The sequence below is a fragment of the Poromitra crassiceps genome, assembly GCF_964638095.1.
Source record: "Poromitra crassiceps genome assembly, chromosome: 23".
NCBI lineage: Eukaryota > Metazoa > Chordata > Actinopteri > Beryciformes > Melamphaidae > Poromitra > Poromitra crassiceps.
In genome coordinates, this window is record NC_139639.1 from 15,062,210 (window position 1) to 15,090,014 (window position 27,805).

The 27,805-nt window shown below is 45.0% G+C and overlaps 3 protein-coding genes across 3 annotated transcripts in view; 1 reads left to right on the top strand and 2 right to left on the bottom strand.

The window, feature by feature from the left end:
• Window positions 1-5,766, bottom strand: cpdp (CPD photolyase; the record flags this gene model as incomplete). The annotated part of the gene is made up of 9 exons (XM_083659240.1): window positions 5,486-5,766; window positions 5,230-5,378; window positions 4,144-4,326; window positions 3,726-3,884; window positions 3,015-3,213; window positions 2,290-2,442; window positions 1,375-1,496; window positions 1,053-1,212; window positions 1-149 (listed from the first exon to the last, which is right to left on the bottom strand). Exons 1-9 carry the CDS (start codon window positions 5,736-5,738, stop codon window positions 1-3), a joined length of 1,527 nt encoding a protein of 508 aa, XP_083515366.1. The 5' UTR covers window positions 5,739-5,766.
• A 436-nt stretch (window positions 5,767-6,202) lies between these two features.
• LOC310797019 (UAP56-interacting factor-like) lies at window positions 6,203-12,097 on the top strand. Its single transcript, XM_083659294.1, has 9 exons — window positions 6,203-6,386; window positions 6,618-6,743; window positions 6,846-7,009; window positions 8,641-8,792; window positions 9,660-9,732; window positions 9,967-10,052; window positions 10,220-10,294; window positions 11,156-11,282; window positions 11,489-12,097. The coding sequence occupies exons 1-9, from the start codon at window positions 6,314-6,316 to the stop codon at window positions 11,588-11,590; spliced, it is 978 nt and encodes a 325-aa protein (XP_083515420.1). The 5' UTR covers window positions 6,203-6,313; the 3' UTR covers window positions 11,591-12,097.
• Window positions 12,098-12,765: 668 nt separating this feature from the next.
• The window catches only part of LOC310796608 (TSC22 domain family protein 2-like), a 33,306-nt gene continuing 18,266 nt past the window's right edge, over window positions 12,766-27,805 (bottom strand). Inside the window, exons 2-3 of the mRNA XM_083658823.1 lie at window positions 15,279-15,330; window positions 12,766-14,812 (exon numbers count right to left, since the gene is read on the bottom strand). Coding sequence (XP_083514949.1) covers window positions 14,363-14,812; window positions 15,279-15,330 — 502 coding nt within the window. The 3' untranslated portion in view covers window positions 12,766-14,362. The remainder of the gene's footprint in view (window positions 14,813-15,278; window positions 15,331-27,805) is intronic.

Sequence of the window (27,805 nt, forward strand, 5' to 3'; positions counted from 1 at the left end):
TCACAGGTTTTTGGGACAGTACTTTCTCTCAAACGCAGCCACGTCAAACTTGCGAAGGCAGCCTTTGTAGTTCATGTAGCGGATCTTTCCAAAAACGGGTCTCTCTGCCCAGCCCTGGTCATGGACGCCACATATAGACCACATACAACCTGGAGGGGGGAAAAGCAGTGGGGAGAGGATGCTTTTGAGAACAAACTCAGTGCAATCCTTAGGCTGAGGCTCAATTTGAAATCTGAAAAGCTTCCGCGGCCCACCCAACCCTTTAATCCAGTGTTTCTCAAAGTGGGGCAGGGAGGGCATGCCCGGGGCACTGTATTAGTCTTATCACAACATTAATACTGTGTAAAAACTACAGATTCAACTTTATTGTTGATTATATACTTCCACCAAAGTTTATTTTATTTTATTTGATTGATCTTTTTTTTTTTAAGCACACAGACAGAACAATTTTGAGAACTGCTGCTTTAATCCAACTTTGATGAACACACCAGACTAAGATCAAGTATGACATATTTGCCTATAGGCCTATATACTGGAGGATACACATCCATATGAAAGGACTGCACACTCCACACACTTTGCAGGACAGAGTGACTTACTTCAAAAGTTCATGTTTTATTCCACAGTTCTGTTAAACTGTGATGAGCAACAACAGAAATCCACAAGCTATTAATGCAATTTTATTTTATTTTTTAACATTTGACGTTACTGTTTTTCCTGTGGGATCATGAAGCTCACTCTATAAGGCCATAAATTGCCATTAATAACACAAGATTTACACCAGTATCTATGAGACCACCCGCAAACAGTTTATCTCGATACACTGGATATGAATCACATGTTGGGTAACGTTACATTGCGTCACCTGAAGAATAATGCAAATATTTAATTGTAAATATGATATGGTAATTTCAGACTTGATTACAAAATTGAAAATTAAAAACTTTGTATTTATGTATTTATTGTAAATGACCTCTCGTGGCCCGCGGCCCACATTTTGGGAATCACTGCCTTGCACGAATGAGAAGTGACCAATTCAACCTGTTACTTACCGACAAAACCGTTAGGGTCCTGCCCGTCCAGCTCATAGCGGTCATTCAGGTAGAGGGCGATCGAGAGCGCCTCCTCTGGCGAGGATGTCCACTCCAGGATCTTCTTAGCCCAGTACATCCTCAAGAAACCGTGCATCTTCCCCTCAGTGACCATCTGGTACTGGTGGTGAGATAGTGGCAGGGAAACCTTGTTAATACTACTTTCAACAATGCATAACAAAGACTTTAGCTGCCACGTGATGAATAACCAGGATGGATAGGAAGCGATGCTTTAAATGGGAAGGATGCAGGTCTGTGTGGTGTTTTGGATGAAATGTGCTACCTGAGCTGCATTCCAGAGCTTATCATGAGTCTCAGCGTTCTCCAGCTGTTCCTGTGTGTAGACGTACGGCCTGGGGTCTTTGGCGTGATCTTTCAAGGTCTTCTGTGCCCACTCATAAGCACCTGGACACCACACAGATAAAGCAATGTTTTCAAATGGAATGAATGGATAAACAACAAAGTGGATTTTATGATGTGCATAATAATATAAAATATATATTTTTTTTTCTTTTTTTTTTTTGGGTGCTTGCAGTCAGGCCACTCACTGAACAGCAGGCCAGGCGCCGCCTACTGGTTTACTAGTGGTTTTATTACTTTATTAGTTAGTCTGAAGTAATAATTACACTTCAGGGTTAAAGTGGGTGCATCTCATTGTAAAATTGGACTTCAAACGGCCCAAATCTGGCTTCAAACGGCCCCAATTGGGCTGCAAACGGCCCAAATTTCACGCGCGTCGGCCCATATCGGCCTGGCCTGCTTGGTATCTAATGCCCGGCCTGAATTATGATCCCAGTCCGCCCCTGTTTTTAACTATATCGCCCAGCCCTACTCATGATATATAATATACAGTCTCTAGTGTATGATTCAACTTTTCACATGTTCTAATCTAGTGTAAAAAAACAAACAAACTGAAAAAAGAAAAGAAAAAAATTAACAAAAATCGCAATAAATCGTAATATCGAATCGCAATAATCGTAGAATCGCAATACTTAAGAATCGCAATATAAATCGAATCGGCACCCAAGAATCGTGATAGTATCGAATCGGGAGATAAGTGAATCGCCACAGCCCTATAAAGTACACCCCAAAATTGTAAAGTTGGATAAATTAATTTGGCTGGTAAGGTCATGTGAATGATGCCTTACAGAGGACACTCATCACAAACAGTGACCGATTTCATAAGATCTCGACTGACCCTCTATGCTGTCGTATTTCTCGTTGTAGAAGCAGAAGTTGTCGGTCAGCTCCCTGCGCACCACCAGCTCCTCGATGAAGGAGGCGGCCGACTCGCCTGCGTTCTTCCCACTGTGCTGAACCTGCAGGGTGACGCGCTGCGCCGACAAGTGGCCTGACGAGATGGAGAGACAGGTGGAGGAAAGACGGTTAAATAAGGCCGTGAAGGAGGGAGATGGATGGACAGGATAAAGGAGGGAGATACAGCGAAGAAAATACTGGAGCACAGATAGCGGTGGGAAGAGGGAGCAAGAGGTGGTAAAGGAGTAAGTTGAGAAAAACAGGGTTCCTACTTGCTACACATTCTGAGATTTTTTTTCTTCTTTCATTTTCATGACTAGTAATCAGGGTACTGTATTTCTATGGCAATTCATAGGGATGGGATGATATGCTTTGATGACAACGACGTCTTGCAGAATTGTATTATATTTGTAGCAATGGTACTGGTTTGCTAGAATGTAAACAACACATAGGTAAGATCATTTCAAAGGAAAGCTCGTCAAATTGTGCTGATCAAGCCATTTCATTTGTGATTACAGCAGCAGTTTAAAATGTAGCTTGTATTGGCAATGTATTTAATTCTTATACATCGCCCCATCCCTAAAATTCATGTATTTTCCTAGTTTTCCATGACTGTGGGAATCCTGAGACAAGGGCATCAAGTTCCCTCTCCCTCCTCCTACTGACCGAAGCGGATCCAGGGGGAGAGCTGGCTGAGGGCAGCAGAGTTCGGGTCGTTGCGGTGGGAACCAAAGTGTTTGAGGCGCAGATCGATGAAGGACTCCAGCATGGCCATCCCCGACCTGCTCCCAGGCTCCGCCCACTCCACCTCTCCCACAGCCCTGTCCACCTGCGGCGACGCCAGAGCTTCGGCCCAATCCACCGGCTGTGAGGGGAAGACGAGAGGGAAGAGAAGAGGAGAGGAAATCACTCGGGGGCCACAGCTGACGGTGATGAGTGGAAATACGCTCCAGCGTTACCGAGAAGTGGGCACATCAAAAGTAGAGAAGTAAAAAGTCTGGGCTTTTCACCATCAGCTCGTAGCTCAGTAGGAGGCTAGCGGCGGCTCAAACCTGTGGATGGCATATCAATCACACCGCTGCAGTGGAAACCTCACGCCCCTGAGGCTCCGATATGTCGTTTTGGGAAGAGAGATTTTACTTTTGAACAGTCAGAAGAGTCTATCTATGGCACATCTTCATCAATAAGTAATGCGCCAAGAGAGGAGAGGAGACCACTATTTGAAGGTTTGAAGCAGCTGTTTTGTTGTAGGGCTCGCTGACAGCTCATTTCTCGAAATGTTTTTTTTTCTTTTGCCGATCGAAGAAAACTAAAAACATATCACAACTTAAGCAGGGACTTGTGTTCAGGAATCTCAGGTTATTAGAGAGAACTTACTTTGGCAGTTGTTGACGCTGTGTAAGGGTGTTTGTCCACCAGAGGAAACTCAGTGAGGAACTCTGGCAGGAGCTTGGTAATCTTTCCCCTGATGGTCCTGGCAGAGTACTCCAGCTTACCGGATGCTACCCAGCAGGGCACAATATTATGGGCATCCACCTATGGAAGGGAAAGCAGATGTTTCATTCATGTGACAGATAAGGTGGTAATTGATCGCACACGATGTACATAAATAAAGGCAGTGGACATAAACAGAGTATGATAAGGTTAATGACATCACCTGTCAGGCTTAAATGAAACGACTTCACATTCAGAAAATATAAAGATATGTAGAGATGTGATGAAGACAGCAAAAAAAAAAAGACTACATCCCATCCCTGCCCAAAACAAAATCACCTTTCTGAGTGCGGGTCTTTACCTGTATGAGGGGGACGTCCTCTGGAAGCCCCTTTTTGACGTCCTCCAGCCACTGCAGCGTCTCTCTGAGAGGGGAGAAGTCTGTCACCACGGCCCCCAGGCCGCGGTCTGACACAAAGCTGGGCAGCACCTCCCCCGCCGCACCATGGAGCAGGTGGAACTGGATGTCCAGGGTTTTACACTCCTGTTGGGTCAGGAGAAAAGGGCAAATTAAGCCTCACAGACTCGGGTTTTGGGTTCAATTGAGCCCGTGTCCTGCTCACACATCAATGAGATAATGGCACAGAAAATGGTTGTCATGTGTGCATTACATTTTACTTACACATCTAAAATGAAGTAGTTATGGACAATACAGTTTATCAATATGTGCTTATCTCACAAAACGATTTGATGGCAAATGGTAAATGGCCTGCATTTATATAGCGCTTTTATCCAAAGCGCTTTACAATCAGTAGATAGTCTACATTCACCCATTCATACACCGATGGCGGCAGGCTGCCTACACACCATCGGGAGCAAGGAGGATTACGTAAGTGTCTTGCCCAGGGACACAACGACAGCAGCTGGGAGGGAGCGGGGATCGAACCGCCAACCCTTGCGTCATTGGCCGACCCGCTCTACCTCCTGAGCTAAAGCCGCCCCTATGATGGCGATATGGGGTTCATGTTTCAATACAACCACAATAAGGAAATATTTCTAGCAATGGCATTGGCTTGCGAGAATGTAAACAACAATTTAACCAGCACAAATTCGCAATAGCTGCGACCACATGTGAATTTCCGAAATGCGGGATGGCATGGGCAGCCCACCCTACTCTGCCACTGCATTTCAAAATGTGTCACTCCACCGCCCCCTTTTTAGCCGATTGGCATGAACACAAACCTAAGATCACACACACACACACACACACACACACACACACACACACACACACACACACACACACACACACACGCACACTTGACCTCAATGCCAAATGTCAGCCCTCTGCCCCTGCCATCCTGCATTTCGGAATTTGCTGTTCTTTGCTGTCTCTCTATATGGAAACTGGAGTGTTTTAGTTCCAGATAAAGCGTGAGGTCTGTACCTTTGCAACTTCTTCCAGACCCTTCAGCATGAAACTGTAATGTCGAAGAGTGGACAGCTGTGATTTGGGGACAACCAGGCAGACACAGATGTGCAGGGGCAGGTTCTCAGCCAAGGCAAGCTGCTGTGCATGGATCAGCGCCCAGTTATCTACAAGACAGAGGAAAACACACAGACGTGTTGCCAAAGCAGAAAGTCTAAACCAAGGAACTTCCTCTGTGTGCTGCTGTTGAGATTTTTTTTTTTTTTTTTTTTACCTTGAATTCTATGGTCCCTTAGCATCCAGTACAGGACTCCCTCCGAGCTCTGCTTCATCTTTTGGGTGTCTGATATCAAACGAAGGCGCTTTTTATTGAATTCCATTTCCTTCTTCTGTGTCCTCTGCTGCACCACATGCTCCTGCAGCCAGCCATCTGCTCGCTCCTTCTTCTCCTCGTTCAGTACAGCAAACTTCAGCTGCTTGGCACTTGGACCTTTGGCAGCAGTTGCCCTGCGTTTTCCCGCTGACATGATGGTTTGGCTAGGTAACAAAGATGGTTTGGCTAGGTAACAAACTTCAGTGCGTGCCTTATTGCTACAGAAAGAAAAAATCACCCCAATATCAGAAATAGGCTACACATTTTTGCTCTTACCTGTTAGTGCTAACAACAAAATGTCCTAGCGAGAAACACAAAATAGAATAGATGCCTTGTTTTTCGAGACAAAAACAATGATCATGATCATTCTCCTACCTCCTGAAAGTGCGATGCGAAATTAGCAAGGAAACGCAGTCCATCCACCTCCTTGACCCAGAAACACTACACCCGCAGACCCTTACACAACCAGTTACACACATGTAGCTAGTACACGTGAGTCTTGGGGTTTTGTAACCCAGTGTTTATGTTGGACAACACTACATTTCCCACAATGCAAATGAACACGCCTTCACTGCGCGTGCGCGGCGCCGTTTGCGCTGCGGAGGGGGAGGGGTTGTTGTTAGCGTAGCAGCAGACGGCTAGCAGTTGCTAACAAGTAGAAGGCAACGTGAAGTGAAGTGCTGCGTCTCAGTTCTCTTTCTAATCAGTGTTGTTTGTTATTTTTAAGATATGAGCAAAAATGGGTTTACAGCAGGTCGGGGGAGATCGCCAGTGGTGCCTGATAAGGTCGACATGTCACTAGGTAAGGCCCTCGATGCCTAACCAACCGGATAACGACGTTACTACCACACAGTGAAGCTAGCTACTACTAGCCTACTAACAACATTAACGTAGTAACGCAACGTAAACTGTTTGGGAGATTATTTTAGCATCGATAGCCTACGGACATTCAGCAGCTAACTAGCTAGGTCTCATCGTGATCTTCCAGCTGTCTGGTTTATTCTGAATGTTTTGCTCGTGTCAACTTTAACAGATGACATCATTCGCTTGAACAAAAAAGAGCAACAATCACGGAGGAGGCAGGACCGTCCAGCAGTAATGAGGAAAGGTCGTTTAGCCCAAGGAAAGGTGGTGAGGACTGGAGGACCCGTCCAAAGAGGTGCGCCCAAAAGCGTCTTCAGCTGTTTGCTGTAACTTCCACGTTAAACATGTTATCCGTCAACACTACCCACACATCCTAATATAATGTCATATTTACCAGGGGGTGGTGTGTCCAGAGGAGGGGTCACTAAGCTGAGAAACAGAAGGGTCCCTCCTGCTGTGGGTCGACGACGGGGTCAAGGGGTCATCACAGGCCTGGCAGCCAGGCGGCCAACTGCCCTGATGAAAGGCATCAGCTCTCTGAACAGAGCAGCAGTCACCCAGGTAACTTACTGCAGGACGTCCCACACACCAGGGCCTGTCACACTGACATTAGATAGATAGATAGATAGATAGATAGATAGATAGATAGATAGATAGATAGATAAGGAATTTAGCCAGTGACAAGGGCAAAAATGCCCCCAAGAAATCTCAGAATGCCCCTAAAAACCATGATCCATGGGCAAAAATTGCCCCCAATATTTTGATAATTTTATTTTCATTCAATTAATTTAATTTCCATCTCTAACATACACTCAGCACCTGCAAGCTGGTTGACAGAAGACGATGACGAAGAACACACTCACACAAACAGCGCTGTTGTTCACACTACGCTTGAGCAACTTTATGCACTAATAATAATTATTTTTTAAAGTACTCAAAAGAATTGGTAAATGCCCCCAGCTTTTAGATAGTGGGGGCAAAAGTTGCCCCCAAAATATTTTTTTAAATTCCCTACACTGATACATAGATGGATAGATAGATAAGAGTACTTTTTGCCTCTTTAAAGAAATTGCTGCCCCTGTAAAACCTCCAAGATGAGACATTGCACGTTGTTTATATAGCAAAATAACTACATGGGGCAAGATGGCACAGTGGCAGTGCTGTCGCCTCACAGCTAGAAGGTCCTGGGTTCCATTACCGCCTGGGATGCTGTGGCGCTGAGTGCGTGTCCCCCCATGTCCTCAGTGCCTGGTGCCCAGGTAGGCTATCTTGTGAAAAGGGCCTTTCTGTGGGGAGTTTGCATGTTCTCCCTGTGCTCCCCTGGGGTTTCCTCCATAAAACATCGTTACTATGGACCCCCGCTAAAAAGAAGATTGTCATCTGACCAGTGACGACTGCAACTGAAGTTGGTCCTCTGTACCTCTGCTGTACACAAGAAAGCTGCCCACTGCTCCTGGCCTGTCCCTGGGAGGAAGGAAAAGCCTGGATGGGATAAATGCAGAGACTGTACTTCACCAGCCACCGTCAGCATGCATGTGTTGTGTGTTGTCACTGACAATAAAGACAGGTTTGTCCGTCCAGTTCTTCTTCTACCTAACAATACCAATATTGACTCCACAGAGTGGACACCATCACAGAATTTTGTTTGGTTTTCACAATGAGACACAAGTGAAACTGGTAGTTTAGTAGTGTACACATGTATAGCTACTCCATGAAATAAATATGAACTTGGACAGTCATTGCCTGCCAGCTCATAGGAAATTTGTGAGAGGGGACCCATTTCTTGTAAAGGGATTATTCTCTATCCGTATCACCACACAGAAGCATAAAGTAGTCAGTGGATATTACACAGATACACTGACTTGGAATCACAGCCTTCTGGGAGAGTACACAAGAAATAATGCACAATCTTTATTATTATTATTGTTATTTTTTGCATGTTTTTTTTAGCAGGGGGTTCCTATCTGGAGGAGAGCACGGGGGGAGAACATGCAAACTCGGCACAGAAAGGCCCTTTTTGACGAGCCCACCTGGGCCGTAAGCACTGAGGACATGAGACTGGGGACACACCCTCAGTGTGCCAGGCGAGAATCAAACCCGGGACCTTGCTGTGAGGCATGACAGCGCTACCACTGAGCCACCGTGCACAATCTTTCTGCATTAAAGATCATCTATCAAACGTCCCTTTCCAGAGAACAGGACAGAACAGCAGACCCTTCATCCAACGCACTGAAGCCCAGCAGTACAGGAAGCCAGAGGTGCAGAGGCGGCCGTACAGGCAGGCGGACGTGCAGAGAGGTCCGAACGCAGCGCCGCTCAGGAGACCCTTTCAGCTGCGGCGGCGGTGAGAACAGGAAGTGTGAATGTGGTCTCATTATGATTCTTCACAACAACAACAAAAAGTACCGGTGTTCAGTCCCACGGTGGAGCAGAGGTGGCCGCGACAACCTATAGTTCTTTCTGAATACACAAAGAGGATTGTGGGAGTCAGTGTAGGACATTTAAACAATATTTTGGGGGCAACTTTTGCCCCACTGTCTAAAAAAATGGGAGCGTTTACAATATTTGGGGGGTACTTAAAAAAAAAGTCAGTGCATACAATTCAGGGTTGCCACGGGTCTGGAAACTACTTGCAGGGATGCACAGTCATGGAGAGTGAAAAAAGTGACATACCAGGGCATACATAAGACCACTCAGAAATCCTCCTATTTTGGGATGAAAAAGGTGACTGTCACCTAAAGGTGACTAGTTCGAATCCGTGTACTTGAAAGTGCTTGGATTTATAAAGAGGCCCTTACAAGTGCTTGGATTGAGCCTTCCAGAATCTCTGAGTTTGAGCCTCGTGCATTCTGTCATCTCAAAATGCACCTATGATATAATTTTTATGTCATCAGTAGCGCTGCTGGGCCAAGCTTGAAACACTTTGGGCCATATCTTACGCCCAGGGCAAACGTTATCTTTGATAGTTTCTAGCACTGAAAACTTCCATCTTTTTTTCTTTTAATTACCACCGGGTCAGTTGTACATCAAAGGATGTGTTTCAGCAACCCAGTGGCAATTAAATGATCATAGATAGACCTGAATTTGCTGCTTAATGCCTGCATGGTTGAAGCTCATCATATGGCATTTGCACCCATAGTGCATTTTGATAGCTCTGTACAGATTACAAAGCTATATTCTCAATGCTAATATTTGTGTCCCACTGCTGCAGGCCACTGCCACCCGTCCAACAGGCGCAGAGGGACGCCCGCCAGGCGACGTTTCTCTTCCATAGGGGACTCAAGGTACTTTATATTCATCAGAGGGCCCGTGTGACATCCTGGTGCGTGTGGGGGTTAATTATGTATTTATAGAACAAGAAATTCTGCTTTGAATAATCGCGTGCACGAGTCCTTCCACCTGTCAGTTACTCATGTTTATATAATCTGTTTATCCGGGCTCTTTGTGACTTAACCTATTTATAGAGCAAACCTACTGTCAATATTCCCCTGTTGACTCTTCATTCCTCCGTGTTGCAGGTACACACCCAGGTGCAGAAGCCAAATCCGCACTCCCCCGCTGCTGCTGCAAATCCCCGCTCCACCACTCCAGTCAGAACTCGTCAGTGAGTGTTCTTAAGACGCTGGTGTTAAAACACCCGATGACCTGTATCAGTATTGATATATCTGTCTGTATGAGGGAGATATGTTGGGGAGGAGATCTATGTGAGTGAGGATGTGATGCGTGTTTATATCCTATAATAATAAATGTTGTCTATTTATAAACCACCAGGTGGCGTACGTCAACAAACAGCAGTGGAATCTTGACTGTCTCGATTGACAATCCCACAGCCAGAACACAGCCTGAGTAAGAATGATCATTTATGAATTATTAATTTGCATAAGCACACTGAGGGATTATTGTTGATTCATACTCTGACAATGATTAATTCTCAGTAATATGTATGAGGATTAGGGTTGTCACGATACTAGAATTCATAACTTCGATACAATACCCAGGAAAATATCGATATGCGATACCATTTTCGATACTTCAGAGGAAAAAAGAACATTCTCAATTTTTTTTCTAAATTTAAAACAATATTTTAAAGTTGTCTGAGATCATGAGCACCAGTCAGATGATTGAAGTATAGAGTAGTGCATTAGATAAGTCAGTGTTTCCTGATATAATGATCATTGCCATTCAGATCAGAAATGGTTAGTAAATCCATTCCTGAACATCATGGCAAGAAATGCCACTTGTTTACTGATAATATTTATTTCACTGGTGCATTCAGAGTAAAGAGAGAGAGAGCATGATGATGCTAACAGTGCAGGGAGAGCAGATGACATGGAGGTGAGTGAGACCGAACAATGACATCACAACAGCATCCGGCAGATTTGGTCCCACCCATCCCGCCCCCAAATGTTGACTCCATGGCTATGGCCTTGGCTAGTGAGAGGAGGGGATGTGGGCAGTGGTGCAGGGTGTGCCTGGCTAGTGGAGGCGGAGAAATAATATGTTTGGTTTTTCATTAAGAGAAGCACCACTGGTATATCGATAATGTTGCAAATGAGTATAGTAGTTTCAAATTTTGAGTATCGATACTTTTGACAAACGTAACGAGGAGTTTGACATGCTGTTGAACATGCCCTTGCTTCACATCACCCATCACAAATCACATGCAAGCCTGCAGCAAATTCATAAGTCTCTCTGTATTCTCCCTAGGCCTCCCACTGCTTGGTCCCTGCATCCCCCGCCTGCCAGCCCCGCCCCCGTCAAGATGGAAGTAGTGGAGAAGAAAATACCAAAAGGAGTGCCTCTACAGTTTGACATCAACAGTGTTGGGAAACCGGTGAGAGCATCGCTTTACTTCAGATTTCTATACGGATGCATACATGAGCGCGGGAGCATCAAAATTCAAGTACTCACATCCCTGGATCCTCTCACTCATCGCCCTTTCTCAGATATCATTTTTATGACCAAAACATCTAAACTTAATGCTCAAAGATGAGCGAACAAAATGCGTGAACGTGTCTCCCGTCTTTTCCTTCTCCACAGCAGACGGCGTTGACTTTGAACGAGCGCTTCCGCATCCTGAAAGATCAGCGCACGGCCACGGCACAGAGCAACAAAGGCAGCAGGTTTGTCACCGTGGGTTAAGCCAGCGACAACAGCAGGACCGCAAGAAAACCTTTTCCCGTGCTCAGACCCACATACTGTACCCCAACCTTTCTGAGGGAGTAGTGCTGCTGACTAGTGTCGCGCTGACCCACTGATTGACTTGACTTATGGGAGGGGGGGCCGTGGGAGGAGTACGAGTACAAAGTGCACAACTACTCGACTATGAGAACTCCAGGGTGCAAGTGTTAATGGAAGACAGTGTTTATTTTAAAATCTCCATTCATCATTATTGATATCATTGTACTCCGCTATTTGTCTTGTATTGTGGAGATCCTGTGCTGGGAAGGAAAGCGCTCTTTACGCCCCCCCCCTCCCTTTGACCCTGGAACTGTTGACAGTATCATGACGACTGCTTGGATGAAGATTTTTCCTTTCCGAGGACTGCTGTGTAGTTGCTAGGGTAGCACGTATGTTCTCTCTACCTTTTTTGACATTTTTAAAAGTTGTTTTGTAATGTTTGTTCAAATAAAGAAATGCCACACTGTTTTTCTCTTTCAGCGTGTAGCTTCAAACCAGTCTGTAGATCAGTGATTCCCAACCTTTTTCATCGTATGTTAGTACATACATACATCCCCCCCCCCTAGAGCGGTTTTGCCATGCCCATAGTACCCCCGCTCATGCGTGTTCTTTGTGCTGCAGACAAACACTGGCTGTGGTGGATACACAAATGTACAAGTAAATACTACTAATAATGGCGTGCACATAGCATTTAGCAATGGGCTGTCTTATGACTTTGATGTATTTTTTTTATCATTTTGGAAATAAATTGTAATACCCAATCTTTCCATGTACCCTCTGCAAGCTGCTCACGTACCCCTAGGGATACACTGGTGTGCATGCTGCAACCTTTCTCGTTTACTAATCACACAGTGCCATCTAGTGGTGAAACATGAGAACAGCAGTGAGTGGGGGATAGAGAAAGGAGGCATATGCCCAGAAAATGTGCAAATTAAATCCTACGTCAAGGGTAGTTTGAGGTTCCAGAGGTTGAAGGTTATTTAGGCAGTTTTCCCCATCGTTAAATATCCCCACTGACATAAGACAGTGACAATACCTGACATGGTTTTATACTGCTTTCTGGTCACAAAAGAAAGCTTCACAAACTTTCGGAATCTGAATATTGCTTTTATTTAAATACATTAAAATTTGCAATGTAACAAAACTATTGGCATGTGAAATTCAAACACCATTTAAATGAACAAAACATGGCTCACTTCATTTTCTGTGACTAGTGTCTGTAACACTAGGATATTTTTCTCCCCGCCAACACCAGCTCTTTGCTCCACGTCGTTTCCCCCCCATTGACATTGTTCACAGACGACTATCTTACAATAAGAGTGCTGAATAAAAATGAGGTAAGAAAGTGGTTTGAAGATTACAGATCATGCAGAACATGCTGAACAGCAACAAAATATTTTGTTGTGAAGGAGGAAGTAACAAAACAAAAAACAAAAAAAATACATGTGCATTTAAAAAATAATCGATTTACACAGCTTTGCATCTTTGGTTACAAAGTAGGTTGAATGATTTCACAGCTTCTTTCCCCCCGGCCCCCTTAGGAAAAAACATTGAAAAGAATAATAAACCCATGGAAATAGGGAGGGGGGTATGGCAATAAGAATCCATTTTTCGATGAAGAAACTACCAAACAGAACTGAAGTCTTCATCAAATGCCTACTGCAGATTCATGTTAAGATTTGATGTCAGGAGGTGACGGGTCACCTTGCAAGGCTCTTAATACTTTACACTCTATACAAAAAAATTACATTCATACTGGATCTTGACTTTTAACTATGAATTGGCATTCGAAGGTAAGATTTCAGTTAGTGTTACACATTTGTCAGAATTTCTTTAACATTGCCTACATTTTTTTAAACTAATTTATTCAATGTAATGCATTGCCCCTGGGAAGTATGGCCAATCATTTGAAACGCTGTAAAAGAAAAGCGAAGAGAAGGAAAAAAAGGCTATTGTCGCTTTTAAAACAGGTTTCACGACATTGTTCATTGATGAAAATAGCAGCCCTGTAATAAATAAAACATGAACAGTAGAAATCAAGACTGATGCAAAGGGTTGGACTCCATGTCAAAGTAATGGCAGCGGTGGCGCTCCGAAAATAGACTCTCTCCCACTTCTTACTTTACAACATGAAACAGCAAGGCTAAAAATACACCCTTCACCCCCACTCAGGTTATCTCATTTAAAAAAATATCGCTCTCTTTGACAATCACTCCCATCCGTCCCTTATGTGGGGCGCACCCCTCGCCCTCCGCGCCCCGGCTGGGTTCAGGGCGGGTCGCGGGCCGGGTCCAGCTCAAGCCTCGTCCCCGGAAGAGGCGTCCAGTCCACGAGCTCCAACCCAGCAACCCACCAGAGCCCAGCGCAGCGGCCATGTCAGAAAAGCCCCAACCTTCCCTGATACCATCTCTCTCTCCTTTCTCTCACTCTCTCTCTTTTCTTTCTTTCTCTCTCTGTCTCTCTCTCTCTCTCTCTCTCTCGGTGATTGCATTAACACTGGAAAGGCCCACAGTACACATGCACACACGCATACATTCCCATACCACTTCAGTCACACGCTTGCTTGCTCACTCACTCACCCTCACACAGGCACGCACACACAAACACACTGTACTTTGTGGTCAAAGCTGGTGGCTAAGAAGACTTTTTTTTTTCACATATGCTAAATTGTAATAAGTTGCACAGAAGATGCTCTTTTTTTCCGGCCCTCTGGGAAGCGAAGGCGGATGCGCTTCAAGCAGAGGTGACGCTGGGTTGCAGGTGTTGGCCGGGGTCAAGCTGAGGTTGAGTCTGGAGCTGCTGCAGGGTGGGGTGGGTCTGGATTTGGAGCTGGGGCTGGGTCTGCGTCGGGGCCGCAGCCTGCAGCTGGGGCTGCGTCGGGGGCGGGGCCTGCAGCTGGGGCTGCATCAGGGGCGGGGCCTGTAGCTGCGGCTGCGTCGGGGCCTGCAGCTGCGTCTGCGTCTGCGTCGGCTGGGCCTGGCCGAGTCCTCCTTGCTGGGGAGGCGCAGCGGCGCCGGGCGCCTGGGTGGGGAGCTGGGACAGCTGATCGTTGTTGGACAGAGATTTCAGCACGGCGTTTTCCCGCTCCAACAACGAGTTCCTCTCAAACAGCTCCTTGATCTGCTCCTTTAAGACCTCCACCTCCTCGCGCACCGCGTACATCAGATGGCTTTTCACCAGATCCTGCGTGCGAGGGGGAGACGCGTGCCATTAAGATCACCAACGTGTAGGACGTGACCATGCAAACAGGGGCTGTTTCTGATCTTCTAATATGCGCCAGACAAATGATATCAAGATGTTCCCAAAGAGAACAAAGTGAAGCTAAAGGCTAACAGTTGCTGTGTACCCAGTAGATCAGTATGTTTACGCTTTGCAGGCAAAGCCTGGTAAGTAGGGCAGGGGGCAGCAGAGTTGGATGTAGAAACTACCAATTATTAAAAAAAAATAAAAATACAAAGAACAAGAAAGGTCAACCCAAAGATGGTTGATGACTTTAATTTGGAAAGATGCATATAAAGGGAGCCGGGCTCATTGAGTATCACTGTATTTCCATTTCTAATGAATGACCTAAAGGTTACATTTAAAATGACAGGAGAGAAATGTCATAAAGCAGAGAAGTGTGTGATCATTGGGGAAATGGATTACTCACCATCGCCTGTTCAATTTTATTATCAATGGCAACAACATTGGTTCCAGAGGCACTGTGGAAAACAGAAAAAAGAAGATGGATGAGGTCATGCTACAGTACAATGAATGCTATCATAAGTGGAGTGTCTCACAGTCTCAGGCACGTTGGTGTTGGACAGAATGCTATCTGAGATTCAACAGTCTAAACCTTTGGTGGAGAACCTTTTTTTTCTCTCCCTTTCTTCCACAATTATTTTCTGCCTCCTTGTGCTTTCCCGAGCAGCAGCAGACAGATGAGAAGAAAACATTGGAGACAAATGCAACTAACAAGAATCTTCATTAAAAATGATTTTTTTTTTTACCACTAATGAGGAAACGAACACGGTGAAAAAAAGAGGGGGGGGGGGAGGAAAAACACGTTATTGCTCAATGAATCAAAGTAGCGCTGTCAGCAGCTCAGCACAGGAATCTAGGACAGGGAATATAAGGTGACCACTCCTCTGCTCTCGCTGAAGTCATGTACATACATTAAGACTAATGTAGGTCAAGCCATGGAGTTGACTTTACAGCTGTAAAGGTTTACGGGAGAGAAAGAGAGGAGGTTGATTGTAGTGCTGCTCAACAGTTACTCCAGCTAATGCATCGGCTAGGGGCGTCAAAGTGTAGCGCCGGTCTGTCCAATCAGTGCAGGTCTGCTAATTAATCCGGCGACAAATCCCCATCAATAACAGAGCAGAATGTGTGCACGCGCACACACACACACACACACACACACACACACACACACACACACACACACACACACACACACACACACACACACACACACACAGAATAAAGCCTTATTTGGATAACGGGATACCTAATCACACCAGTTCCATTCCATCCATCAAAATCTAAACAGCACTTACTGAACCTTTCACTACATCTGAGTTACTTTAAACTTCACGCCCGGCGTGCTTCGCAAACACAGCAGCAGGTCGTGTGGAGGATTTGCGTGCAGGATTTGCATGCAGAGCAGCGCGGGGGGGGGCGACCGGCTCCGTTACCTGCGGCGTTTCCGGCAGGAGAGCAGCGGAGCGTCGGAGCCCGCGTGGCCGTGCGGCGCCGCGGGGCAGCACCCGGCGTGGCGCCGCGGGAGCCCGGGGTAGCACGGGAGTGGGTAGGAAAGTGTGCACCTCATGGTTTTGGTCTGGCTGGGGGCCGGCGAGATGCTCTCTCGGGAGGTAGCGGTGAAGGAGTGACACCGGAGCGCACCGTAGGCGAGTAAAGTAGGGCAAAGCTGGACCCCATTTAGAAGAATGCAACATGAGCCGACTGGTTGTAGAAGTCAGAGGGGCGTCACGGGGGGGGGGGGCAGACGTCTCTGTAGTGATTTCTGGCCCCGCCCCCTTCATAACACACTGACTATGAAAGGACTCGGAGAGATCTCCTATTCACCTTATGCAGAAGAGACTTTCTGGCTTGAGAGACTATCAGGAAGTCTAAATACAACAGGAACTTCCGATTGTATTTACACTTCCTGTGACTCATAAACCTAGTCTGACTCATAATGTGAGTCAAACTAGGTTTGACCAGGTGAGTCAGAATAGTTTGAGCAGGTAAAACAGCCGCTGTTTTGAACAGGAAGTCATTATACAATGCGTCAAGTGGGCGGGGCTGCATAAGGTGAATGAATACCAGTGGTTCTCAAAGTGGGGTTCGGGGGTCCAGGGGCTCCCAGCAAAAAGGGGACGAATAATTTCTTTTTTTCACTATAATTCCATACATAAGAAACACAATGACAGAATGTATGGCTATTTTGGTTATGGGTTTCATACACTTTCGACAATAAAACATCTAAAAGCAAAAATCTCACCCTGAGTTTTTTTCTTATTAACAATTTATGGTTAGTGCATAACAACTGTGTTTGGTGTTCGAGCCAAGCTCACAGAGGCACTGCATTTCATGGTAAATGCGGCACCAGTGGCTGTCAGTTTGTGCGAATAGAATACATCCCTAGTAACAAACCAACGAAGATACAGTCGGTCTGTGTGGGAACGCCGACAAAATGTTACTACGGCTGGCGCGCGAGTGGAGTAAAAAAAAAAACATATTTCAATCAATGAGCTGACTCACCAAAGGACGGTGCTGCGGCTCTACACTACAGGATTGGGGATTCTAGGTACAGGTACATAGACGTCTGTTCAGATGTGCGTTTACTGCGGTGGTTGAATCACCGATCCTGTCTGCCTGGGCTGGGCTAGCAGCTAAATGCTAACTATGCTGAATGGGGAGAACGGGAGGATTTACCCCACCCTGACCACGCCCCCAGTCAGCTACTCCAGCGTCTATGACGAGACATTGACTGTATCTCTAGCAACCATTAGCCAATGGATCAGCCTCCGAACTGACTGTGGCGTTTACGGAGGCCTGCGCAGTTTAATTTTTTGAGAGGAGCACGATGGAGACCCTCCGTACCGTGAACACACCGCAGTAACCAGAAATGTGCCTTTAGTCATCGTCCTCTCACACTAAACTATGCTACAGTAGAAATGATAGAAATAGTTGCTTTTCCCTAAACTAAAAAACTAAGCTACACACTGGTTTTCTGCTGGAAATGATGACTACAACACTGACTGAACATCAACACTGTTTGGTTGCTCTGGTCAATAACAGCATACAGCAGCACCCCTACCTGTCAATTGTGGGGATGTCACGGAAAGTAACGTAATATTAACTGGCAGCGTAACAAATTATCTTTGGCTAAAAGACATTCATTCACCATGTCGGTGCCCAGGTAACTTTACAGGACAGGACAGTCTTCTCTTGCAGCTGCAGGATCACTAAACTACTTGCTACAAATACAAAGACAGATATCATTGCTTGTATGGTTACTTAACAAGTTCATTAGTAAATAATTCCTTTCATGAGTGAATCGAGCTCTCTAGCTAGATGAGCTCAACAATGATCGCAAATGAAAGTCGTAAATACTGTGTCGCCGTCGTGTGCAAGCATGCGTCACTCGGCTCAAAACTCCACATTGCAATTTTACAGACCTGGTTAATATTTAAGAGCAAACCACTCACACCAAGACAAGGGAAGTCGTAAAAACTACATGGATCTGCACATTTCACCCATCATCCATGTGACAAACTGTTAACCCATTGATACCTGATGCAGCATTTGCGTGTATATCCCTCATTTGTGTGCGTATCCCTTTAAGACCGTCTTAAAGGGAAACACACACAAATGCTGCATCAGGTATCAATGGGTTAAAGGTAAGTAGGTAACCACTGCTCAGTATAGGCCTCGAACAGGCTTTATTCAAATCAAGCCTGTAGTATTCTCAGACTAAAAAACATGACACACACACATCTATAGAGAGAATGATGTCCTCTGGGTGTCAAGATGTGTCAAGTTTCAGGAAAGACTGATTCCATGCGAGGAAAAAAGTGCATATTGCAAACACCATTTTGAACGAAGACTGAAAGGCCGTGGTTGTGGCTGCCTGCCATACACGAGGTGCCCTATAATGGTGCAACTCAAGGGACCAAACACTTGTGAAATAAACACACACAGCCCGTATTCACCTTATGTAGAAGAGACAGTCTGCCTTGAGAGACTATAGGAAATGTAAACACAGATCGGAAGTTCTGATTGTGTTTACACTTCCTGTGACTCATAAAACTAGTCTGACTCATACATGAGTCAGACTAGGTTTGACCAGGTGAGTCGGACCAGTTTGAGGCGTTTTGAACAGGAAGTCGTGACACAACGGGTCAAGTGGGCGGGGCTACATAAGGTGAATAGGTTTCTTCCAATAATAGACCAATTATACGCCTACGTCACAATGACAACAAAGCAAGCTGCGTGCGCAACGTGTAGGCAGAAAACCCTCAGCCCAGCATTCACAGACAGTAAAAAAGCCCCGCTGTCAGGACTGCTCTATGCCCATCTGCAACACACAGTTATATTTTAGTTTTAAAATGCAGTTCTCGGCTTACTACCACAGCTTATCGCCTAGTGATAAGCAATGTTATGCATCGAAATTAACGTTGTTTAATGGGATATGTCTTACAGACCCATACGCACTGGCGCTGTCAATTGGCCAAGCCTAGTCATACATATCGTGCATTCCTTTATAACTGGGGATAGCGTAGATAATTATTCTGTAACTTGCAAAGATATATTGTTATGTTGATAATGCACACAACTCAATAATGACATTATGTAACGTTACTTGGTCGTTAACTAACCGAGCGATGTGGCTGAGCAGCCTACAGTTTCAGGCAGCTTACCTGATTATGAAGAGCACTGCAAAGTCGGGCATTTTTAACGATTTCCTCTTTCGGCTTGCAACCAAAGACACCTACGGTTAGCATTAAAAGCAAGGACTAAAGTTTTACCGAATCCCGTCAACTCATACTGCTTTTATGCTAACCGTATGTGTCTTTGGTTGCAAGCCGAAAGAGGAAATCGTTAAAAATGCCCGACTTTGCAGTGCTCGCTCATTTCATATCAGGTAAACTGTAGTAGGCTGCTAGTAACAGCCACATCGCTCGGTTAGTTAACAACCAAGTAACGTTAAATAATGTCATTATTGAGTTGAACTGATTGGAACGAGGACATCATTAAAAATGCCCAACTTTGTAGTGCTCTTCATAATCAGGTAAGCTGCCTGTAGCTGTAGGCTGCTCAGCCACATCGCTCGGTTAGTTAACGACCAAGTAACGTTACATAATGTCATTATTGAGTTGTGTGCATTATCAACATAACAATATATCTTTGCAAGTTACAGAATAATTATCTACGCTATCCCCAGTTATAAAGGAATGCACGATATGTATGACTAGGCTTGGCCAATTGACAGCGCCAGTGCGTATGGGTCTGTAAGACATATCCCATTAAACAACGTTAATTTCGATGCATAACATTGCTTATCACTAGGCGACAAGCTGTGGTAGTAAGCCGAGAACTGCATTTTAAAACTACCGTAAAATATAACTGTGTGTTGCAGATGGGCATAGAGCAGTCCTGACAGCGGGGCTTTTTTACTGTCTGTGAATGCTGGGCTGAGGGTTTTCTGCCTACACGTTGCGCGCGCAGCTCAATGTTGACAAGCTGTATAAGGGGTCTATTAATCAACGAAAAGTGCCTGAAAATACAAATCACTACTTTGGTGACAAAGCTCAGCTATTCTGCAGACATGTTTGTGCCTGTAGCAGACCTGTTTGTGCCTGTAGCAGACATGTTTGTGCCTGTAGCAGACATGTTTGTGCCTGTAGCAGACATGTTTGTGCCTGTAGCAGACATGTTTGTGCCTGTAGCAGACATGTTTGTGCCTGTAGCAGACCTGTTTGTGCCTGTAGCAGACATGTTTGTGCCTGTAGCAGACATGTTTGTGCCTGTAGCAGACATGTTTGTGCCTGTAGCAGACATGTTTGTGCCTGTAGCAGACATGTTTGTGCCTGTAGCAGACATGTTTGTGCCTGTAGCAGACATGTTTGTGCCTGTAGCAGACATGTTTGTGCCTGTAGCAGGGGGTCATGAGAAAGCATCACTAAAGGCCTCAGGGAGTTGGAACATCATGCCCCCATGTGGCAGGGAGATGTGTGCATGTACTTCGATAGAGGGCCAAAGTCACGCCCACTTCCGGGTTAGGCATACGCACCAAGAGATTTCATCCGCCATTTATTTTCCCATAGACATTTTGTAAAATGCTTGTAAAAATAGTTTTACTTGGTCAAAACCAAATGATTCATGCTATATTTAGAAACAGGAGAGTCCATAGAACATTTCACTTGGACCAAAACATAAAAAAGAACAAAAAAACTGTGGATTAAAAAAAAAAGAAAAAATCAATCTCTTTTGTTTTGATTTTTGAGTGAAATGTTCTATGGTCTCTCCTGATTCTAAATCTATTCTGAATCGCTTGGTTTCACCAAGTAAAACTATTTTATAAGCATTTTACAAAATATCTATGGGAAAATAAATGGCGGATGAAATCACTTGGTGCGTATGCCTAAACCGGGAGTGGGTGTGACTTTGGCCCTCTACTGGACTAGAGCCTCCAGTGAGCACAAGACATTCTGTTCTCCGTCCGCACCATCCAATGTATCCGTCTTGAGGCTAGCGGAAGCGCCCAGTAGATTGCTATCAGGGAAGGAATGTTCCCCATACCTCTGCTGCTGCGAAACACAGTCACTCACATCCTCTGTTCGACAAATCTCTCTGCCTTTGATCTGCCTGTCGGGCAGCCATGTCACACATCAAGCTAAAAGCAAATAGTGCATGACGAGCACAAGCAAGCCAGGTTTAACTAAGACACAAAGCTGTCACTCAGTCGATACGCCCAATGTCGCCCATCAGTTTAAGAAAGTCAACGTACCAAACACAAACCCATGCATATTTACACAGGCCGTGCTTAATCACTAGCATCTCAATGTCTCTCTCCCTCTCGCTCTCTCTCACTGAGACACCACTTTATGGGCCCCCCGTTAAACCAGTGGTTACATAAGCAAGAAAAATGTTTGAGGGGGTAAAAAAAACCTTGTAAACCTAAACTTCACCCTGTACGAAATGTGTCTTCAATTTAGCCGGGGCGTCGCACACAGGCCCTCCTATAGTCTTCCTGCCTACTGAGTTTTCAATAGGTCTGTGCCCAGAGGAATCTCTCTCTCTCTCTATATAAAACACAGAGCTTGAATGGGCTCTCTGGGCTACAGCCCTGCTCCTCCACCAGTGGCTTCACACACAACAAAACACAGGAAACACGCGCCGGCCACTGTCACTCGACGCACAACGCACTGTGCCGTTTTGGTCGGTTTGTTTCCGTATTTACTGTCAATGGTTTCCACATTGGGCCCTGTTGTGCCCACTGCCCACTGTCAGACAGTGCCGCCATTTTTTTTTACATTAAAGTGTATAGAGAGGCAAAGTGAACGTCACTTCCTGCTTCAGCACTGTACCAGAGATTTTCTTCCGCAATTTATTTTCCCATAGACATTTCGTAAAATGCTTACAAAAATAGTTTTACTTGGTCAAACCAAACGGTTCAGCTATAGAATCGGGAGAGACCATAGAACATTTCACTCGGACCAAAACTTTAAAAAACAACATCGAAAAAATATTTTCTTTAAACTCGCTTTTTTTTTAAATGTTTTGGTCTGAGTGAAATGTTATGCTGTCTCTCCTGTTTCTAAATATAATCTGAACTGTTTGGTTTGAACAAGTAAAACTATTTTCATAAGCATTTTACTAAATGTCTATGGGAAAATAAACGGCGGATGAAAATCTCTGGTACAGTGCTGAAGCAGGAAGTGACGTTCCACTTTGCCTCTCTATGGGGAGTGGCCACAGGAGTGACTAGTCAATAGTATTCACCTTATGTAGAAGAGACAGTCTGGCTTGAGAGACCTAGTCTGACTCATATGTGAGTCAAACTAGGTTTGACCAGGTGAGTCAGACTAGTTTGAGCAGGTAAAACAGCCGGCATTTTGAACAGGAAGTCGTGACACAATGGGTCAAGTGGCCGAAGGCTACATCAGGTGAATAGAATCATTCATAACACCGCCGCCCGCCACCACATTTTCTACCCGTGAATGTGATAGTTCTCTTGCTGTGATGGCGCGCCTCTGCTCAATAACCACCCAGGAAGCGTTGCGTGTGGCGCACATTGTCATTCAAATGACTGAATGAGGTGACAGCACATCTAGAATTAAAATGCCAGGCGGGATTAGAGAACGTGTGCGAGCTGAACAGATCGCCTGAGAGAGAGAGAGAGAGAGACAGTTCCTACTAATGTCCTCCATTCAGATGTTGGGGACATAAAATGAGGAGTGTCTGTTGACATGATTTAATCAAAGATGGGTGGAAAGACAAACAGGGCGAACCGGGGGAGCGATGGGACCCGTGGATTATAGGATAAGATGAGAAAGACAACAGATCAGCAGGCCAGGTAGCCGTTTCAGAGACGCCGATTGAATGAATCGCAGTCATTTCTAGCCAATGTTGAATGGAGGAGGAAGAAGTAGGCGAATCGTTATCTACGCTGGAACAACTCAATGTTGTCATGTCTTAACAACTCACCACCGCATCTCCTCAATAGCATTCAAGCAGAAGGTATGCAGGCCTTCCTCTTCAGGGTGCCAACTATGGGAGTGAGGGACTGAGGAGCCACAGAACAAACTACTGAGACCCAACGGAGGAGCAAAAAAAAGGGGGGGAGAAAAACTGAAGTGAAAACAGCCGTTGTCATTGGGACATGTGACGGGCTAATGGTGGGTTTAGAAGTGTAACTATGGTAACGGGCAAACAACAATAAAGCAATAATACTTTTCAAAGTATCCGTGTGAGAATTCCACAGTGCCTGGAGGAGCAAAGACTTGGATGATAAAGTGCCGTTTTATTTCCGTCGCAATGGACAAGATGAGCAGAGGCTGATGTTGTGGTTACACTTTACTTCAGCTGCAAACGTACAAGCTGCTACACTGAAGCCAAGAGGGAATAACAAGCTAGTCTGTGCCAAGCTGGCAGAGCAAGCCCATAATACAAAAGCATCTGGTGCTTCAACTAGATCTTCCAAGAACAACTGGCAGAGAGAGGGGGGGGGGGAGATTTTGGAAACCGCAGCGCGAAGTGAGCGGTGTGTTTTGGAGCTCGGGTACAAGTTTGCTTGGTTTCAACCACCCACGTGATGCTGTTGAAGCCTCTCTAGGTCTTGTGTCAAGGCCAGTCAGTTGTTTTTTGACGCATTGCCTTCGAAATGTGTGTCGAATGCAAGCTGAAGTCACCTCCTGTGCTTTGCCGGTGTTAAAGGCAAACAGTGAATAAGCACCTGTGCTAGTCAGTGTGCCAGAGGGCTCAGGGCCGGGCCCCGGTGTGCCAGAGGGCTCAGGGCCGGGCCCAGGTGTGCCAGAGGGCTCAGGGCCGGGCCCAGGTGTGCCAGAGGGCTCAGGGCCGGGCCCAGGTTCAACCCAATGCCGCCGAGGCCTACAGCTTATCATTATCATGCCACTGATTATGCAACAAACTGCTCTGTAAAGTTTACCTTGTGCAATGACAAGGCCTGACGTTTAGGTAGAGCTTGGTGCTCTGAACGTCACTTCCTGCTTCAGCACTGTACCAGAGATTTTCTTCCGCAATTTATTTTCCCATAGACATTTCGTAAAATGCTTATAAAAAGAGTTTTACTTGGTCAAACCAAACGGTTCAGCTATATTTGGAATCGGGAGAGACCATAGAACATTTAACTCGGACCTAAACTAAAAAAAAAAAATTGAAAAAGTATTTTCTTTAAACCCGCATTTTGAACCTGAGTGAAATGTTATGCGATCTCTCCTGTTTCTAAATATATCTGTATCGTTTGGTTTGAACAAGTAAAACTATTTTCATAAGCATTTTACGAAATGTCTATGGGAGAATAAATGGCGGATGAAAATCTCTGGTACAGTGCTGATTGAAGCAGGAAGTGACATTCCACTTTGGCTCTCTGTACAGTAGACGCTATAAAAGGAAGAATGTTAGTAAAACGGCCCATTTGAGTTTACAGTCACAAAGAGCACGGGCGATCGGGAGCAGCGAGGGCAAAAAAACAAAAACAGAGGTGACCATCAAATAGTTCTCATGCTTTTGCCTCTGGCTCTGGCAAAACTATGACTTTGACGTAACCTCAGTTCAGCCGCAGAAGAAAAACAAAGCAGTGTTTCTTTAACTCGGCCTGCTGGGACATGATACAAAAATAAATAAAACGCTCCAAAGGCGTCGAGGCCTGACCACATGCCCGAGGAGGACTGCAGGTGGACATGAGGACTGCAGGTGGACACGAGGACTGCAGGTGGACACGAGGACTGCAGGTGGACACGCTGATTTTTACCATGACACTTTTGGCGCCTTCACACCTGCTTTTCAGCAGTAAGTCCAGACATTGACAATCTGGGCCCTGTTTCCCATCACCTAGTTTGATCCAAAATCTCCCGTTGCTCACCGAGGCAAGCAATCCTAATAGGCAAGCAGCTCTTCTTTAGTGAATTGTTTGGGCAAAATCAACTGGTATGATCGGAAAATCGTTGCAAGTATTATTATTATTGCCTAAGTTATGCTTTAGTATGAATATTACACAATCAAAATCATTACTTTCTATAATATGTGACAGAGTAGATTAATTTTGTAACAAGAACAAGCTCATAGAATGCTTAAAGATATTGACTTTAATCTTTAATCCAAATGACACTGAAATTGCACATTGTTCCAAGATTAAGGTGGGCAACATTCAGGGTTCAATCCCCGTGTTGGCAGCATCCGTCCTACTGAAGTCTCCGGCTTTGGCAAGACCAAGGGACAACCTCTGTCTTAGTCAAATGAACTGCAGTTCCTCAAATGGCCACTTGAAGGTGGCTGCAAAAGTGAGTAAATTCCCAGTGACCCCCATGTTAAAATGCCCAACTTCACAGCAGGAATAAACATGTTTACAGCCTGATTCAAAAAACAGATATGGTCCCTATAAATGTTAGCTGATTCATGGCAACTGTGTGAATTTCTATATAACTCACTCATTCATACAGCCTACGGCTGCAAAAAGAAGTCCCGATTGTATTACAGTCTATGGATTGTATATAAGTTAATGGGAAAATGAACCTACTTCTCACTTGATTTATTACCTTTGTTATCTGGTTTCTAGTAATTTATTTTATGGGGGTGCACTGGTTCTTCAAGAGCCAAATGTGTTTTTTCAATTGTGTTTTTCTGTCCAGGGATTTATTTATTTATTGTGCAGCATATGATATCAAACATAAATAGACAATAAGAAGAGTCAGTATTTATCAGTGTACCGCCACTTGGATAAATATAGAATAAATAGAATATACAATAAATGTATTTTAAATTGTAATCCTGCTAGTAATCCAGATTGTTTTTTTTTACTAAATGTAACTGTAATCCTGAACACTTGTTTTTCCCTGTAACTCTAACAGTTGCATTTTTGTATCGTGATTACAGTAACCAGATTACTTAGTAATCAGTTACTTCCCAAGCTTGGCCCTGCTCCTCTTTCCTGCCATGGAAACAGCAGGAGGCCATGGCGGAACAGTGAACCCACAACAGCACCACTCAAAACAAGAAGTGAAGCATGGCCCGAGTAACAGGGCTGCTTGTGTCATCTTGCCACCCGGCCGCCAGCCGCTGTGGGTGCAAATCTCAAGTGGGAAAATGGCGGCAGCAAAATGTTCAAAGTAAACGAGTAAAAAGCAGCATAGCACAACTTCAACACACACTCAGTAACATCTCACTATAGTGCAGTGTTGATTTACCCGTCTTAACTGATGTCGTTAGGTCAGCGAATGGACTGGGGGCTGGGGGGCGTATGAAATGACTGCACGTGTGTGCAGTTCCTCAGTGGCTGCTGATGGTGTGTCAGTAGTACATTTCTCTAAAAACAGTTTCATTTCCTGTCACTCAGATATGGTTTCATGCGCTTCCCCGTTTCATTTTTCAAAAGGCATCTCAAAAATGTGCCGTCTTTTTGAAGGCACTCTGCCATTCTAGCGACAGCAGGATGGTGAGACTTGGTGTGTGAGAATAAGGGCAATTAAATGTGTCAAAAACAAAAGTACTATAGCAGGGTTTTCCTTGGCATTTTGGAGGGCTTAGGTGCTATGTTGCTGGGTGGAATTCGCTGCAAACTATTCGATCATTCTTCGATCCCAACCGCCCCCTCCCCAACTTGAGGCTCACGTTGAAGCCAGAGCCGTGTAGATAGAAGAGTCTCGACATCTCCATTCACTCCAATGGACCAGTTTTTTACTCTCAGTTCCAGGAAGTAAGGTCCTGGATTAAGCAGCACTGTCGAGTTGCAGGAAAATAGACAGTTTGTGTTGTACTCTGAAAGGGTTTTTCCACCCTTGAATCAAATTGTACATTATCAGCTTTATTTTAGCATGCAAAAGTAGAGCGAGACCCCTTCCTGGCTGTTCATTGGCTAATGAGTCTCGCATTTTGGTCCTCCGCTGACGCCACTCTCTCTCTAGACGACACTAGTTGAAGCATGTTTCAGCCGTTAATGGTAGGGAAAACCCTGTATAGTAGTGTAATGCATTTTCTTATTCAAATTCACTTAAAATCTAACTGACTAAAAGTGATTTGCCCCTAGAGCTGACAGAAAACAGTCACTTGAAATGACAAACTAGGCCTTACTCAGGTTTTTGTTGAAGCCCTAGGAGTTCTAGCATGCATATATTTTCCATCCACTTGAACAAGTGGAACGTGTTAAGTCACACACGAGCCACTGTGTTGTTACAGAAGGAGAAAGTAGCGAGGAAACAGTCAGTTAGAGAGAGCTGAAGAAAGAGGGGCTGCTGCTGAGAAGTCTATTGGCCAATAATACGTCCCCCTTTTCTTTCCAAATTCCATCCATGCACGTGGAAGAAGCAACGCTGCTTGCTACTGAAACACTGCACACACACACACAGACACACTGTTACACTCTGCACACGCACACACACTGTTACACTCTGGCAGGCCTGTCCAGTCCAGTCCACTGCAATCCAGTCCAGTACAGTACTGTACCTATCA